General features: G+C 41.0%; 1 protein-coding gene and 2 long non-coding RNA genes across 3 annotated transcripts; all 3 read left to right on the top strand.

Annotated features, from left to right (window-relative positions):
- Positions 1-3633: 3633 nt before the first annotated feature.
- LOC148929287 (uncharacterized) lies at positions 3634-4815 on the top strand. The gene is made up of 3 exons (XR_016137518.1): positions 3634-3714; positions 3814-3964; positions 4644-4815. It is a non-coding gene; the product is annotated as an uncharacterized LOC148929287 (long non-coding RNA).
- An 8244-nt stretch (positions 4816-13059) lies between these two features.
- Positions 13060-14243, top strand: LOC148929286 (uncharacterized). Its single transcript, XR_016137519.1, has 3 exons — positions 13060-13141; positions 13242-13392; positions 14072-14243. It is a non-coding gene; the product is annotated as an uncharacterized LOC148929286 (long non-coding RNA).
- Positions 14244-15930: 1687 nt separating this feature from the next.
- Positions 15931-17448, top strand: LOC125197098 (protein GRAVITROPIC IN THE LIGHT 1-like). Its single transcript, XM_048095801.2, has one exon. It carries the CDS (start codon positions 16052-16054, stop codon positions 17369-17371), a length of 1320 nt encoding a protein of 439 aa, XP_047951758.1. The 5' UTR covers positions 15931-16051; the 3' UTR covers positions 17372-17448.
- Positions 17449-18235: the final 787 nt, after the last annotated feature.

The raw sequence follows: 18235 nt of genomic DNA, 5'->3' as shown, positions 1-18235 counted from the left end.
AGCACAACACCCACATCCGTGCTCTTAGCTAAGGACAAGTTCAAGGGTCCCACCATTCTATTATTCAATTTAAATACTCCAATTATTAAAAACATTTCTACATTATAAAAATACATTAAAAAAATAAAAATTACATAATTAAAATCCTAAAAAATAAAAATTACATAATTAAAATCCTAAAAAATAAAAATTAAATAATTAAAATACTAAAAAATAAAAATACATAATTAAAAGAGATGAGAGAATGTAGATGATGATAGAATAGATGAGAATGTGATTTTTTTGTGTGTTGAAGTGTGGGTATTTATAGATGAAAATGTGAATTTTGGGGGAAAAAAATTGAAAAATAATTAAAAGTGGGAAGAAAATGGATATTTTTTTTTCGGGAAGTGGGAAAATATTTTTTTTATTTAAAATCAATTTTTTTAATTAATTTCGCATTTTAAAAAAAATTAAAAAACCAACGGCTATGTCGTTGGCGAATTAGGCGTCGCCACGTGTGCTGCTCAGCGGCACGGACGTGCTCTTAGCTAAGAGCAGCCCGTGCCGCTGGCACAGACGGACAAGCTCCATCAACGGACGGACGACACCGTGCTCAGCGGTACGGACGGACGAGCACCGTCCTCTTGACCGCTGCGGATGCTCTGAGTGAGAACTAATTAGACGATGAAAGATAGAAATTAGAGATATACAGTGACAATAATTAAAAATAACGTCAAACTCATGAATAATTGAATATAATTGGCAGTTCCGGAAAAAATAGTGTGAAGTTCGTGAAATTAATACTCTTCCTATTTAGCTTCGACTACTCTACTTATAGTAGTAGTACTATATCAATTCAAACTAAGAGCAATATAAAATGATTACAAAAAAACCGTTTCATCCACTTTGTTTAATTAATATATAGTGCAATAGGGAAGGGGCCCCTGCATTTCTCATTTTTCACAAAATTGATGGTTGTGGTAGTACTTATATTTGAATGTGAAAATGCTGTTGAATCTGTTTCAGGCCACCACCACCTAGAATTTTTATTACATACTCTTCTTACCCATCTCACTGCTCAGCCCCTACTCACATGTCACATATTAATGTAGGAAAAAATACAGTACTACTACTAGGTAGAAGTAACATATTTTGGGGTCATCAATCATTGCACATTTGATTTCAATGCTAGTAACAAATAATGTTTGCAGAGTGGCACTCACTGTAATCCTTGACTTGTTCTAATCTCATTCCATTTTTTGAACCCTATATTTCAGGCAACTGTCTGTCTTCTGACATCCCACAAACTTATCCTTTTGTTCTCTTGGATTCCTAGCTGTAGAATGGCTAGTGACGGAGATTCATGGAACAATGCTAATTCAATTGTGTTTTATATTTGTTACACTACAATAGTACCAATCAAGTTTAAGATGATGAGAATTAAAAGAAAAAAATATTGAAAGCATGACACCAACACACTCACACATGCAAATAAATCATTCATATTTCATACCACAGTCAAAATTATATTTATCGTTGTGTTTGGGCAATAATATGCCTGCAGAATTCACACCTTAAAGTCCACAAAATACGCCTCATATTCTGTAGCCCTGTTTATTCGGAGTTAAAGTTAGCAATTTTATGTGATGTCGTGTGAACTATCATTTCTATGGTGAATTTTGCATACCTCTGTCTCGACTTATTTATTTATTATTTTATTTTTACTAAATAGCTTAGCATATCCAAATCAATAAATCTAGGTGACCAAATTTTGTACAACAAAAAACTAGTTTATTTGAAAAAAATAGGTTTATTTATGCATTTAATTAAAATATATGGATGCATATATAGTACATGGAAAGTGCATAATATTATGGTCATATATTTATGATTTGTGTATAATTTTTTTTCTTTTTTGGAACCATAAATGTAATTAGTGCATACTTTAATTCAAATTTTAAAAACAATAGAAAGGAAATTCAAATATAAAAATAAAAAATGAGGTTAAAGGCTAATAAGTCGTATTAACTTTGTCACGACCGCGCTTTGCTAAGGATAGCATTACTCGGTAAATCGTGACCAGGGGAGGGAATTAAGAAGAGGGGGTAGAAAGGGAATGAAAGAATTCATGATAAGACATAAATATTTCTTCATAAGATGAGAGATGTTCACGAGACAACAAAGATCATGAGAAATTTGAAAGAATGTTTATCACAGATCACTCGTTACTGGTCGTTTTTCCTATGACCCATCTATTACAAAATACTACGACAAAAGCACAGCGGAAGGAGTTGTAACCATGTGGCCATGTGTATGAAGACACATGCCACGAAAATCCTACAAAAGAGATAATACGACCACCAACTCCACTCAGCCACCATTTCATCACTTGCTCAACCTGCACATTTAGAAATACATGCAGGGCTGAGTACGGGGTACTCAGTGAACACATTGCCGAAAGATACACATATAAGAAAAAGTTATTATCATGCCATCACAGTAACGCACGGGGGTTTTCTTAAAGGCCCGAGCTTACTAAATTCATTTTCATAAAGTTCGCTTGATCAAGCTAAGTTCATTCCATTCATCCGCCATATCTGATGGTTCATTCCATCCATCCGCCATATCTGATGGCTCATTCCGTGTCGGGAAGGTGGCCACCTTCCACGATCACATTGACCGGCCAACCCTCTCGATGACTCACGGTCCATTCCTTCGTGCACATTAACTCGAATAGGATCTTGGTCCTATTGGAGCCGAATTCGTTTCATTCATTCATTCCTTTGGCATCGCCAAGCAGATAGGCATCATAAAACAAATAATTTATGGCACGATAACATTTAAAAAAAGTAAGTGCAATTTTATCAAACAAAAATCATTTCATATATTTGATAATTTTATCCACACTTAATGTGTTGGATATAAAGCCCACCTCAAAGCTTCCGAAAGAAATGCTACAACGCTTTGCCTTGGAAATCAAACCCCGCGAACACGCCCTTCTTGAAAGAGTATAATGATTTAAAAATTAGCTTTATGAACATACATAAGGTGCATGACATGACATGATCCTACATGGAGTATGTGTCCTACGTTCGGGGTTCGATCAAGATTACTTCTTTCCACTCAAGGAAAGTGGACCTCTATTTTATGAGACACCTTAAGATAATTAAATAATTATTTGGGAAGAGGGTTCATTAAATCCATACATTCTTATTTTCAAGAAATTTAATTAATTAATTTAGGAGGGCAAGACATTACTTTATCGTAAGATTAATTATTTAAAGGCTTCACATATTTTAAGAAATATTAATTCACAACTAAGAGATAAGGTTCATTTTATTTCTTATACTTCAAAGCCCAAAATTCCCATTTCCTCTAAATTCTCGGCCCAAAGAATTAATACTAGGAGACCATCTTGTTAAATAAATTCTTTGGCCCAAAGAGGAGGCCCAATAGGCAAAAGTGTTGCCCTAATTACTAAAAGAATTACTCCTCCCATTCTTTCCTCCATTTCAAACAAACATGCCTTCCCCTCTCTCCCACTCTCTCTCTCCCTCTCGGTTCTCCCCTCTGCCGGCGCCCTGGCGTCGCCGGCGAGCGGCGCCGGCGCCGGCGCCGACCTCTCCTCTCTCTCTCGGCCTCTATCTCTCTCTCTCGCCGGCTCTCCCTCTCGGCTCTCCCCTCTGCCGGTGCTGCTTCTCGCCGGCGGTCTCGCCGCCGTCGACCGAAAAGGTAGGGTTCTCCCCCCCCCCACTTCCCTTTCTTTCTCTTCTTCTTTATTTTTCTTAAATTGGAGGCCTAGGACTAACAATTGGGTCTTGAAATGTGAAGATTTGGATAGATCGTGAAAAATGGGGTCGGAAGAGGTTACTTTCGGCGCCAAACGCCGGAAAAACCACCGCCGCCGCCGCCGGACTGCCACCGCCGTCGCCCTGCCGCCGCCGCCGGACTGCCGCCGCCGGTCAGTTTCTTGTGCTCATAGGTGAGCTCTCCCAAAATTGTTATTATTGTGTGTTGAAGATTTCTTAGTGGATTAGGCTTTGTTTAATTGTTTACTTAGTCTAAGCTTATATGGATTAAGGCAAAAATTCTATTCTAGATAGTCATGCATAGTTGATATGAAATCATTAGGGAAAAGTATTCAAACACTACTATGATTTGTGGAACCCAAAAGTTCATGCTTGAAAAGTATAGAAATGGCTATGTAGTGAAGATTGTTGTTAGGAGAATTACCTTAAGAAAAGGAAGATGAGAAGGATGGTAGTGTAGAAATTTTGGCTCCTCTTCTTCAAACACTTGCTAGCATCATTAGTTGAAAAGAGATTTTGTTTAGAGAAATCTAGTGTTGAAGCAAAAGTGTAGGTGAAGGAGTGGTGTAGTATTTATAGAGGAAAAGAATGCATGGCTTTACATGGTTAATAGCTTGGTTTAGGAAGGCAATGCATTGTCCAAGAGTCATGGACTTTTTGCCAAAAGAGGCAAGTTGTCCTATCAATCAATTGTCATGCCAAAAATGGCAAGAATATTATGTCTCGTCACCTAAAAAGGCGTGAGCCGTCGTTTGGAAAACGTGAGCCGTCGTTTGGATTGCGTGATTGATGTGATTTGATTTCGTCGATTGTCTCGTCTTGTTTTAACGTGCTTCTTATCCATTCGTGTAGGTATCGGGATTCAAGGTGTGGCTATTGCGCAAGGTCCGGAAGGCACGGAGAGTATTTTATTTTATTTTTAGATATTTACTTAAACGTTAAATTCGTGTACGGATTTTTATTTGAAACTCGGTCTTCACAAACGGACTTTTATTATAGCAACCATCTATATTGACTATTACTATTTTTTTGTTCACTACCTCAACATATACTTCACAACGGTTAATTATAACAAGAAGTAATAATAAGAAGAATTAGACGCGAAACTTATATTTATATATATATCGATGTTCTAAGCCTTAGGGTAAAAAGTCGGGGTGTTACATTCCTTCCCCCTTACAAAAATTTCGTCCCGAAATTTGTAAGGGTCTATTCAAACAGTTCCGGGTATTTTTCTTTCATCTCGTCTTCCAGCTCCCATGTAGCTTCTTCGTATCCATGATGCTTCCACAAGACCTTCACCGAAGTGATAGATTTCGTCCTTAGTTGTTGCACCTTCCGGTCTAAGATTGCTTCTGGCTTCTCCTCGTAACTCAAGTCTGGGTTTAACATCATCTCTTCATGGTGGATCACATGTTTCGGGTCATACACATACTTCCGCAGCTGTGAAACATGGAAGACGTTGTGCACGCTTCCGAAACTTGGTGGCAGCGCCAAACGATATGCAACGGGTCCGATTTCCTCCAAGATTTCGTAGGGACCAATAAAACGAGGCCTAAGCTTCCCTTTCACTCCAAAACGTATTATCCCTTTAGAAGGAGACACCTTCAAGAAGACCTTGTCTCCTACCTTGAACTGCAGGTCGGTCCGTCGAGCATCTGCATAGGACTTTTGTCTGTCTTGTGCTTCCTTGATTCTCCCTTTGATCTGCCGCACGATTTCAACCATTTCGTTGACTACTTCGGGACCCAGCATCTTCCTTTCGCCGACCTCATCCCAGTATAGTGGTGATCTGCACTTCCTCCCATATAGCGCCTCGTAAGGTGCCATATTAATGGTTGCCTGGTAGCTGTTGTTGTAGGCAAATTCTATCAGGGGCAGAATTGTCTCCCAACTTCCTCCCCTGTCAAGTATGACGGCTCGGAGCATATCTTCCAGCGTTTGGATCGTTCTTTCCGATTGCCCATCAGACTGTGGGTGGAACGCGGTACTGAAATTTAACTTCGTACCCAGTTCTTCTTGCAGACTCTGCCAGAAATTTGAAGTAAATTTTGCATCTCGATCTGACGTGATTGAGGCTGGGATACCATGTAAGCGCACGATTTCCCGCACATAAAGTTGAGATAGTTTTTCAGATCCATAAGTGATTGGAATTGGCAGGAAGTGGGCACTCTTGGTGAGGCGATCCACGATCACCCAGATGGCAGTGTTTCCTCGCTTGGTCCGTGGCAAGCTCGTCACAAAATCCATGGTTATGTGTTCCCATTTCCATTCGGGAATTTCTAAGGGTTGCAATTTCCCGTACGGTCGCTGATGAAGAGCCTTGACTTGTTGACAAGCCAAACATCTTTCCACGAATGATACTACACTTCTCTTCATGCCATCCCACCAAAATTTCCGCTTTAAGTCTTGATACATCTTGGTACTTCCAGGGTGTGCGGTGTAAGGTGTGTCATGAGCTTCGCTTAAGATCTCATCTCTCAGCTTCTCATCCTGGGGCACACACAGCCTCCCTCCGAAAGTGAGGGCGTTGTCCGCCTCCTCGTGATAGGTCTCATGTCCGCCAGTCCTCACCTTTGCTCGTATCCTTTCCAGACCTTCGTCCTGTCTCTGTGCAGCGATGATACGCTCCCTCAAATCTGGCTCCACCACTAGAGTAGCTATCCTTGCTTCTACCGTTTCTGGGGCACTTATCATTTCCATGTTGAGCTTGCCAAAATCTCGTAGTAGTTCCTCCTCGTGGGTGAACATGGCTGTCAAGTGTTGAGCCTTTCGGCTTAAAGCATCGGCCACCACATTGGCCTTGCCGGGATGGTAGTTGATGCCACAATCATAATCTTTCACCAGCTCCAACCACCTCCTCTGTCTCATGTTTAAGTCCTTCTGTTCGAAGAAGTACTTGAGGCTTTTATGGTCAGTGAAAATCTCACACCGAACTCCGTAGAGATGGTGCCTCCAAATCTTCAGTGCGTGCACTACCGCGGCTAACTCCAAATCATGGGTAGGATAATTAAGCTCGTGTGGTCTGAGCTGTCGTGATGCATAAGCTATTACCCTGCCATTTTGCATGAGGACGCAGCCCAATCCACTTTTTGATGCGTCAGTGTAAACCACATAGTCTGCCGTTGGATCTGGGACGGCCAGAACTGGTGCGGTGGTCAGTTTCTTCTTTAGTAACTCAAAACTTTCTGTACATTCTGGGGTCCACGAAACTTTGGTGCCCTTCTTGAGTTGTTGCGTCATCGGTCTTGCAATCTTTGAGAAGCCCTCGATGAATCTCCTATAATAACCTGCCAATCCCAGGAAGCTTCGTATCTCGTTGGGTGTTCCAGGAGGTTTCCAATTCTGCACGGCCTCCACCTTTGCTGGATCTACTTGAATTCCTTCGGCAGTCACCACATGACCGAGGAAATTCACCTCGTTGAGCCAAAATTCACACTTACTGAATTTGGCATATAGCTTCTCGGCCCTAAGCGTTTCCAGAGTGATCCGCAAGTGTTCCTCATGTTCCTTCTTGTCCTTTGAGTAAATGAGCACGTCGTCTATAAACACCAACACGAACTTGTCAAGATAGGGGTGGAAGACTCGATTCATGAGATCCATGAAAACCGCAGGTGCATTTGTCAAGCCGAAGGGCATCACCACAAACTCGTAGTGGCCATACCGCGTTCGAAAAGCCGTTTTTGGAATGTCATCTTGTCGAATCTTCAGTTGGTGATAGCCTGACTTTAAATCCATCTTTGAGAAGACACTAGCTCCTCGGAGCTGATCGAACAAATCATCAATTCTTGGCAACGGATATTTGTTCTTCAAAGTTAGCTTGTTCAATTCCCGGTAGTCAATGCACATTCTTAGCGTCCCATCTTTCTTCTTTACAAAAAGTACTGGTGCTCCCCATGGTGAGACACTTGGTCTGATGAAACCCAGGTCCATCAGTTCTTGAAGTTGCATCTTCAATTCCTCCAATTCCTTCGGAGCCATTCGATATGGAGCTTTCGACACTGGCGCAGACCCGGGTTCGAGATCGATGGTGAATTCCAATTGCCTATCCGGGGGTAAGCCAGGTAGATTGTCGGGAAACACATCTGGGAACTCTCGCACTATTTCCACATCTTCAATCTTCCTCCCTTCCTTTCCCTCTTCGTTCAGGTAGACAAGATAGGCCGGGTGGCCTTTTCGTACAAGCGTTGCAGCTTGTAGCGCGGAGATTATGGATTTCCGCTTACCCAAGGTAACCCCATGAAAGTTAGTGACGTCCTTTCCGGGAGGGTGAAAAGAGATTTGTCGTTGGTTGCACAGGATAGTGGCATAGTTTTCAGCTAGCCAATCCATCCCAAGGATTATGTCGACGTCGGACATAGGCATAACACTCAAGTTGTTGACTAATAACTGATGTCCTCCAAAAGAAACCTCTAGGTTTGAGCAGAAGCACTTAATTTCAATTATTCCTCCGATAGGCGAAGATACCCTAACTCTATGTTCGACTTGTTTCGTGGGGATGTCTAAGGTATCTACGCAAGGTGCTGATATGAAGGAGTGCGACGCACCAGTATCAAATAAGAGAATGATAGGTACACCGAGGAGCATAGCCATACCTGCCAGATTTCCTTGGTCCCCGTCTGGCTTCTTCTGCCTGAGAGCATAGGCACGGGCCTGTGATGGGAGACTCGGCCTCCGAGGATGTTGCTGCTTTGGTGGAGGAGGTAAATGTGGTGGTTGCCAAGATTGCATCTGGACTGCTTGCAACTGTGTGCGATGTACTGGTTGGTTCGACCTTGTCCCTCCTCCAGAAATCTTGCTTGGACAGTTTCTAGCAAAGTGGCCATTCCTTCCACACACGAAGCAACTGTCTGTCACTGCTCTGCAGATTCCCGGGTGCACCTTGTGGCACTTGGGGCACGGTCTCAGATTTGATTGATAGCCCCCAGTTGGATTTGAGGCATTTTGTCTTCCAACATCATGGTGGTGAGATTGTGGTTGCCACGGTCGTTTCGGCTGTTGGGGACCTCGAGTAATTTCCCATTTGCGTTTTTCTTTGGACCCTTGGGGGTAGTTCTGAGGAGGAACCGGAGCTACAGTCTGAGTGCTCCGTTCAGTGGGCATTGCTGCCTCTATATCCAAGGCTCGGCTCAGGGACTCCACGTAGGTCAATCCCCCGTGGCTAGCTAGCGCCATCCTAATCTCGTGCCTCAGACCGGCACAAAATTTCTCTGCCATCCTTTCATCGGTGTCGACTTGTTCTGGAGCATATCGGGACATCTCACAGAAAACCCTATCATACTCTGTTACTGACATCCTTCCCTGCTTAAGGTGATAGAATTCCACTTCCTTCTTCTTTCGGTAACTCTTAGGGATGTACTTATCATACATTTCTGCCTTGAACTGCTCCCAAGTTAAGCTTGCAATCTGGCCTGGGGTCATGGTCTTCTTACGTGCCTCCCACCAGAAATCGGCCGATCCGGCCAATTGGAAGGTCACACACGTCATACGCTCTCCATCTGTGCATTGCAAGAAGTTGAATATCCGCTCCATCGCACGGACCCAAGTCTCAGCCTCGGCCGGGTCGCCCAGTCCGTTAAAGGTTGGTGGATTCTGTCGGAGAAAGACTTCTTCAATCCTGCGTTCAATCCTCGGAATTTGCATAAGTGGTGGCGGGGGAGGTGAAGGTGGAGGCGGAGATGGAGATGGAGGTGGTGGCGTAACTTCGCGCCAATCTTCATGATTTCCTTCGACAATTTGGGGCACTCTTCCACCGCGTCCCCTTCCCCGTCCTCTAGGGCGTCCTACCCTCCTAGGTGGCATTCTATAAGAAAAGAAGATTACTATTGAGATAATAAAAATTTGCAAACACGCATGGGTCTTTTGTACATAACTTTAATTGAAGGCTACCAACAAGAGGCATAATAACATCACCTATAACAAAATGCGATCGTAAGCATAGAACATCTGCATATATATATATATCAAGCCAAAATTGCCTCTAGAGAGGACTTTTTGTACATAACAGATCCTCCTACATAACAAACGAAAGTCCCAACTCTACGCGATCAACAAAAGAAAAGCGTGAAACCGTAGGAAAGAACAGTTTTCACGTCACAAGGGGACTAGAGATAAAACTACTAGCATCAGGACGGCCTCATAAAGGGTCCGTTGCTGATGATACATAACTAACACTACCCTACCAGTCGCCATCCGAGTCTAGAGAGCTTAGCCCAGAGCTTCCCTCAAAGTCATCGTCGCTGCTGATCGCAATCGGGTCATCCTCAGCTCCTCCTGGTAACATCCCTGGCATGGGAGGAGGTATCGCAGCGTCTGGGACCGCCCAAACTTCGCGGCGTATCTCAGCCCTGATCTCCTCGTAGCGGTTCTGATAGTACTGGTACCAGTCTGTGTCTAACTCCTCGGGGTGGGGTAGCTCGCCAGGCACCCCCAAGGACTGTCTGCGCTCAGAAGGACTCCTCATCTGCGGAGCTGCCTCATCATCTGCCGGATACTCTATCGGGTACTCATCTTCTTCTGGGGCAGCGATCATAGGTGCCTTGCCCCGCCACGTGGGGTCATGCTCCTGGCCAGGAAACTGGCGCACTCCCTGGGGTCGGTCGTAGCCCAGGGGCAAAACCATCTCCTGTCTGCGCGAAGGTCCTGCCTCGTGATCATACTGGCCCTGGGGCTCAGTAATAGGGAGGGTCGGAGTTTCCCACTGAGGTGGGGGCGGTGCTAAGATGTCTGGGGAGGCTGGCGGAACGTTCTGGTATTGCAAATACTGATCAATAATGGCACATAGGAAGCCTGGGAAGTCTCCCTCATCCTCTAGGGTGTCGGGCCGACGATGGATGAAATCATCTGCTAAGCTGGCTGTCCATATCTCCCAATCGTCAGGTAGTAGGGGAATCAGATGGCGTATGCCGTCAATCCCAGTGACGCCATGCTCGTGGGCTGTCTCCCACAACTCATAAAACCTGCATAAGACCCTCAATATGTGCGCTCCAGGACGAGGACTGTAGGATCGATAGGCGAGTATCGCATTGTCAGCGACAGCCTGGGGTGTGACTTGCTTGCGAGCCGTCCGGCGTTGGTTCATCTACACATGATGTTTTACCGAAACAATAAGTAAGGGAGAAAGTTGCTTAAGGATACACAACACTACTTCCTTTGGCGAAAAGCAAAGGGTGTACTTGGCCAAAGTCGCACGCATCGGGATAGGCGTTCATTATTAAGGGAGTTTGTGTGTCGGGTTTGTAAGCGTAAGATCAATTTGTCATAAGGTAAGCATCGGGAAATGCTTTGTTAGAACGGAGGTACTTCGAATTCGTTCGCCAGGGCATAGGAAATTTTACGTATCCCTTTGTACTTCCAACATGAATCCCATAACATTGGCACAAAGATTACATCGCTCGGGAAAGCGAGAATTACACATATACTTATTTCTTCTAAGTTCTCATTTCAAAAACGCTCATTCTATTAGTTCGATAAAATTCTTAAAAGACATCTTTCAAGAAAAAATTACCTTCATTCAGGTTGAGGGCGATGAAATTGGTGCTGAGTCGTGGTCGATCTCGTTAACTTAGTCTAGCGAATCAAGTCTAGACTTTCCTTTCCAAAGAAGGACTCACGGTTACAGAGAAAAAACCTAGGCTCTGATACCACTCTGTCACGACCGCGCTTTGCTAAGGATAGCATTACTCGGTAAATCGTGACCAGGGGAGGGAATTAAGAAGAGGGGGTAGAAAGGGAATGAAAGAATTCATGATAAGACATAAATATTTCTTCATAAGATGAGAGATGTTCACGAGACAACAAAGATCATGAGAAATTTGAAAGAATGTTTATCACAGATCACTCGTTACTGGTCGTTTTTCCTATGACCCATCTATTACAAAATACTACGACAAAAGCACAGCGGAAGGAGTTGTAACCATGTGGCCATGTGTATGAAGACACATGCCACGAAAATCCTACAAAAGAGATAATACGACCACCAACTCCACTCAGCCACCATTTCATCACTTGCTCAACCTGCACATTTAGAAATACATGCAGGGCTGAGTACGGGGTACTCAGTGAACACATTGCCGAAAGATACACATATAAGAAAAAGTTATTATCATGCCATCACAGTAACGCACGGGGGTTTTCTTAAAGGCCCGAGCTTACTAAATTCATTTTCATAAAGTTCGCTTGATCAAGCTAAGTTCATTCCATTCATCCGCCATATCTGATGGTTCATTCCATCCATCCGCCATATCTGATGGCTCATTCCGTGTCGGGAAGGTGGCCACCTTCCACGATCACATTGACCGGCCAACCCTCTCGATGACTCACGGTCCATTCCTTCGTGCACATTAACTCGAATAGGATCTTGGTCCTATTGGAGCCGAATTCGTTTCATTCATTCATTCCTTTGGCATCGCCAAGCAGATAGGCATCATAAAACAAATAATTTATGGCACGATAACATTTAAAAAAAGTAAGTGCAATTTTATCAAACAAAAATCATTTCATATATTTGATAATTTTATCCACACTTAATGTGTTGGATATAAAGCCCACCTCAAAGCTTCCGAAAGAAATGCTACAACGCTTTGCCTTGGAAATCAAACCCCGCGAACACGCCCTTCTTGAAAGAGTATAATGATTTAAAAATTAGCTTTATGAACATACATAAGGTGCATGACATGACATGATCCTACATGGAGTATGTGTCCTACGTTCGGGGTTCGATCAAGATTACTTCTTTCCACTCAAGGAAAGTGGACCTCTATTTTATGAGACACCTTAAGATAATTAAATAATTATTTGGGAAGAGGGTTCATTAAATCCATACATTCTTATTTTCAAGAAATTTAATTAATTAATTTAGGAGGGCAAGACATTACTTTATCGTAAGATTAATTATTTAAAGGCTTCACATATTTTAAGAAATATTAATTCACAACTAAGAGATAAGGTTCATTTTATTTCTTATACTTCAAAGCCCAAAATTCCCATTTCCTCTAAATTCTCGGCCCAAAGAATTAATACTAGGAGACCATCTTGTTAAATAAATTCTTTGGCCCAAAGAGGAGGCCCAATAGGCAAAAGTGTTGCCCTAATTACTAAAAGAATTACTCCTCCCATTCTTTCCTCCATTTCAAACAAACATGCCTTCCCCTCTCTCCCACTCTCTCTCTCCCTCTCGGTTCTCCCCTCTGCCGGCGCCCTGGCGTCGCCGGCGAGCGGCGCCGGCGCCGGCGCCGACCTCTCCTCTCTCTCTCGGCCTCTATCTCTCTCTCTCGCCGGCTCTCCCTCTCGGCTCTCCCCTCTGCCGGTGCTGCTTCTCGCCGGCGGTCTCGCCGCCGTCGACCGAAAAGGTAGGGTTCTCCCCCCCCCCCACTTCCCTTTCTTTCTCTTCTTCTTTATTTTTCTTAAATTGGAGGCCTAGGACTAACAATTGGGTCTTGAAATGTGAAGATTTGGATAGATCGTGAAAAATGGGGTCGGAAGAGGTTACTTTCGGCGCCAAACGCCGGAAAAACCACCGCCGCCGCCGCCGGACTGCCACCGCCGTCGCCCTGCCGCCGCCGCCGGACTGCCGCCGCCGGTCAGTTTCTTGTGCTCATAGGTGAGCTCTCCCAAAATTGTTATTATTGTGTGTTGAAGATTTCTTAGTGGATTAGGCTTTGTTTAATTGTTTACTTAGTCTAAGCTTATATGGATTAAGGCAAAAATTCTATTCTAGATAGTCATGCATAGTTGATATGAAATCATTAGGGAAAAGTATTCAAACACTACTATGATTTGTGGAACCCAAAAGTTCATGCTTGAAAAGTATAGAAATGGCTATGTAGTGAAGATTGTTGTTAGGAGAATTACCTTAAGAAAAGGAAGATGAGAAGGATGGTAGTGTAGAAATTTTGGCTCCTCTTCTTCAAACACTTGCTAGCATCATTAGTTGAAAAGAGATTTTGTTTAGAGAAATCTAGTGTTGAAGCAAAAGTGTAGGTGAAGGAGTGGTGTAGTATTTATAGAGGAAAAGAATGCATGGCTTTACATGGTTAATAGCTTGGTTTAGGAAGGCAATGCATTGTCCAAGAGTCATGGACTTTTTGCCAAAAGAGGCAAGTTGTCCTATCAATCAATTGTCATGCCAAAAATGGCAAGAATATTATGTCTCGTCACCTAAAAAGGCGTGAGCCGTCGTTTGGAAAACGTGAGCCGTCGTTTGGATTGCGTGATTGATGTGATTTGATTTCGTCGATTGTCTCGTCTTGTTTTAACGTGCTTCTTATCCATTCGTGTAGGTATCGGGATTCAAGGTGTGGCTATTGCGCAAGGTCCGGAAGGCACGGAGAGTATTTTATTTTATTTTTAGATATTTACTTAAACGTTAAATTCGTGTACGGATTTTTATTTGAAACTCGGTCTTCACAAACGGACTTTTATTATAGCAACCATCTATATTGACTATTACTATTTTTTTGTTCACTACCTCAACATATACTTCACAACGGTTAATTATAACAAGAAGTAATAATAAGAAGAATTAGACGCGAAACTTATATTTATATATATATCGATGTTCTAAGCCTTAGGGTAAAAAGTCGGGGTGTTACAAACTTGTTCACTTATTATATTTATTATTTTAATATACAATTAATACATCAAATTATTAATATAACCTTATTTTTTATTGTACAAAATTTGGTTGTTTAACATCACTTGCTATCCAAATTGTTAGTACAATATCATTTTATTAATTTTACTCATATGTCGAACCCAAAAAAACCAGTGGACAAACTTTACAATAGTTAGAATGATTCATAGGATCATCAGAAATTAAAGGTGACTGAGGTTTAAAAACAGTCATTTTAGATGTTATCCCATATTAAACTATAATTTGTCAAATTGACATATTTGAAAACTTTTCTACTGTCTGCAATGTAATTGGTATAGTAAAAAACAATAGTAATTTAAAAAACAGTGATATTTGGAACATATTATAATGACCTATATAATCTTAAATCTTAAAATTTAGAGGTGGAGGTGGATGGAATAATGAAATACACATCAAATAAAACACCAATTTGTTTAAGCTTTACCCATATTAGTTATGTAAATTAATTATGGTTCCACGTGATGTGTGTTTGCTTAACATTCAAGTTAAACTCAAACAAATTAGAAGTTCAATAAAGTGTCTGATCATGACTCCAAAAAATAAAATACAAGAAAGAGCAAAAAATTATTATGTTAGACTATATCTAGTGGTACACTAAAACTCAATACAAAGAAAACGCATGTTATTTTGTGTTTTTGAACAATCAATATCTATATTTGGATTTACATTATACTATATAAAAACGGAAATAATTTTTTGAACTTTGATTTATTGTATTTAAATCCAAATCTCTGGTTTTTTAGAAAAGTGGGAAAGGGGAGAAAGGAGGAGGAAGTTAGAACCAAAATTGTGAATATTTCCCTTCAATAATTTAGGTAGTACTATTATGTTTCTTCATTTCACTAAATTATACTTCCTCCGTTTCATAGTAGTGGAGACATTTTTTTTTGGCACGGAAATTAAGAAAAGTTGCGTAAATAAATTGAGTAAAGAAAGAATAAAGTAGGAAATGAAACAGGTAGAGAAATTAAGAGAGAATAAAGTAATAGAGAGTAAAGTAAGTTAAAAGAAATGTTTTGATTTTTACTAAGAAAAAAAGAAATGACTCCACTACTACAGAACTTACTAATGACAAAATGATTCTACTGTTATGGAACAGAGATGCTAGTATATGGTTATCGCCATGTATTTCACTTGTTTAATTAATTAGAATTTATTGTATCATTATAATAAGTAACTAAAATTTAATATTGTATGACGTATTTTCACCACCTATGCAACTATAATCTTTAAGCAAAATAATCATACTGCATTCAGTTAATATTTGTAATTCCTTATATATGAATATAATAAAAGTGAGAAATTATGGGAGTTGTAGTTAACAAAATTGAAAAGTAACCAAAAGTCCAAAACATTTAAAAGTTTAAATTAAAGACTACTGAATGGTGGGCCCACCCCTTTAAAAAATATGCTCAAGTTCATAATTCGTCGCTATATCATCTGCGCGCATGCAAATTGCCTCATTTATTTAATTTAAAATCTTCTTTCATATCTTCTTCTTGTCTCAAAAAGAGTCAAAACACTTGCCCTTCCTTTTCAAATTATTTCAAAAAAAAATTAAATTCGCATGCTCTGATCAAGTTAAAATTCTAATTTTGAAGAATTCATGGATTCAGCAATCCGATCATCCCCAACGAGAAGCAAATTCGCGAAAACATTTTCCAAATTAACTCATTCAAAAAAATCCACAAAAAGTCGCGCCGGAATTTGCATTCCGATCGCGCCGCAGAAGCTGCAATGCTGCGAGTCAAAGAAGTTCGGCGAAGAAGCGATGGCGGAGCTGCGAGACAGAGCTGCCATGGAAGCTTTCATCGCGAGGCTCTTCGCGGCGGTTTCCTCGGTGAAGGCGGCCTACGCCGCGCAGCAGATGGCGCAGCTTCCGTACGACGACGCGGCGGTGCAGTCAGCGGATCAAGCCGTCGTCGACGAGCTGCGCGCTATGTCGGAGCTGAAGCGCCAGTTTTTGAAGAATCAGATTGATTCGTCGCCGCCGCACGTGGTGGCGATGCTGGCGGAGATTCAGGAGCAGCAGTCGCTGATGAAGACGTACGAAATCACGATGAGGAAAATGCAGCGGGAAATTGATCTCAAATCGTCGCGGATTTCTTCGCTGAGCGAAAGTTTGAAAGAGATTAACCGGAATAATAGGTTATTGGAGAAGACGATTAGCGCAACCGGAAGTTTCTCAGTTCTCGAAACAGTGTCGTTCCATAGCTTAAGCATTAGTGATTTCGTCGTTGTGCATAAATACGCGTTGAGATCTGTGAGGCATTTTGCCAAACAGTTGATCCGCGAAATGGAATCCGCCAGCTGGAATATCGACGCCGCTGTCAACGCGATTCACAGCGGCGTTAAATTCAACAGAAAGGATCACAGAGGCTTAGTGTTCGAATCGTTTGTTTGCAGAGAGATTTTCAGCGGCTTCAACGATCCTCTCTTCGGAATCGAGAAAATCGATAATTCAGAGAAGCAGCGGCGCCGGATTTTCTTCTTCGAGGAGTTCACGAAATTGAGGTCGGTCTCTGTGAGTCATTTCGTCAAACACAACCCGAGCTCGATGTTCGGAAATTTTTTGAAATCTAAGTATCTTAACTTGGTACATCCGAAGATGGAATTCTCGTTTTTCGGCAATTTAAACCAGAGGAAGATGGTGAACGGCGGGGATTTGCCGGAAACGGAGTTGTTCAAGATGTTTGGTGAAATGTCGAGAAGAGTTTGGCTACTTCATTGTTTGGCATTTTCGTTTGGGTGTGAAGTTGGGGTTTTTGAAGCGGAGAGAAATTCGAGATTTTCGGAGGTGTATATGGAAAATGTGTTCGCGGCGGCAGTTGGTGATTTGAGGGTGGCGTTTACGGTGGTGCCCGGGTTTCGGTTTGGGCACACGGTAGTGCAAACCCAGGTGTATTTAGTCCCGGGGAAATGCTAAGTTGTAAAATCTAGGCCATTAATTTACTTTTGTTTAGGCCGGTAAAAATATTTTGATTTTGTGCAATTCTTTTTAAACACTCTTCTATAGTCGGTGTGCACTATTTATTTTTTTAGTATTACTACATGGACTATCCGGCATTAAATGTTTACACCTAAAAAGGGAAAAGTGAGTTTTTTTGCTATGTTTTATTTTATTAATACTAGTGTTAACACCTGTGCTATGTACAGGATAAAGAATAAGACGAAAGATTTTTAAATTATGAAGATATATTAACTTAAATAAAGAATATGGAGTAAATAAGTATAAAAATATATTTAGAACTAATCAAAATATGTATTTGTAATATTATAAACAACAACAAAAAAATATTTGTACAATTGTACTTCTCTCAAGTCACTCTCAATGAAACATTTCATATTATCACACCATTAATTATATTTTATTTTAATATTTGATATGAGTGTAGTATAAAATAAAAGAAATAACAAAAGAGGAGATGTGTGGATAAAATAGAATAAGTCATACAAATAAAGAAAAATGGAATACCACTATTTACAAAAGAATTAAAAAAAAAGCAAACTATTTGAACGAATAAATAGTTCACCAGTTTCGATTAACAAAATCAACTCAATTATAAATATGTGTACTTCTAGTAATTCAAATATAAATATATTTATAAATTATATATATTGAATATAAATATACATTTATAAGTAATTTCAACATATTTAATTAAACTAATATATTATATATAAAATTGTATATTCCTATACACAACAACAATTAATGTAATGTAATATTGTTCTTTGTTTGATACAGATATTAATTTAGTTTCATTTAATATCATTATTTATTGGTGTT

Source organism: Salvia hispanica, chromosome 4, assembly GCF_029641045.1.
Source record: "Salvia hispanica isolate PSC_SH4W2 chromosome 4, Shi_PSC_v1, whole genome shotgun sequence".
Taxonomy (NCBI): domain Eukaryota; kingdom Viridiplantae; phylum Streptophyta; class Magnoliopsida; order Lamiales; family Lamiaceae; genus Salvia; species Salvia hispanica.
The sequence above is the reverse complement of the archived record's forward strand: the minus strand, read 5'-3'. Positions and strand labels throughout refer to the sequence as shown.

What these genes read in the sequence shown, in the direction of transcription:
- LOC125197098 (XM_048095801.2), top strand. Translation starts at nt 16,052, where the DNA reads ATGGATTCAGCAATCCGATCATCCCCAACGAGAAGCAAATTCGCGAAA.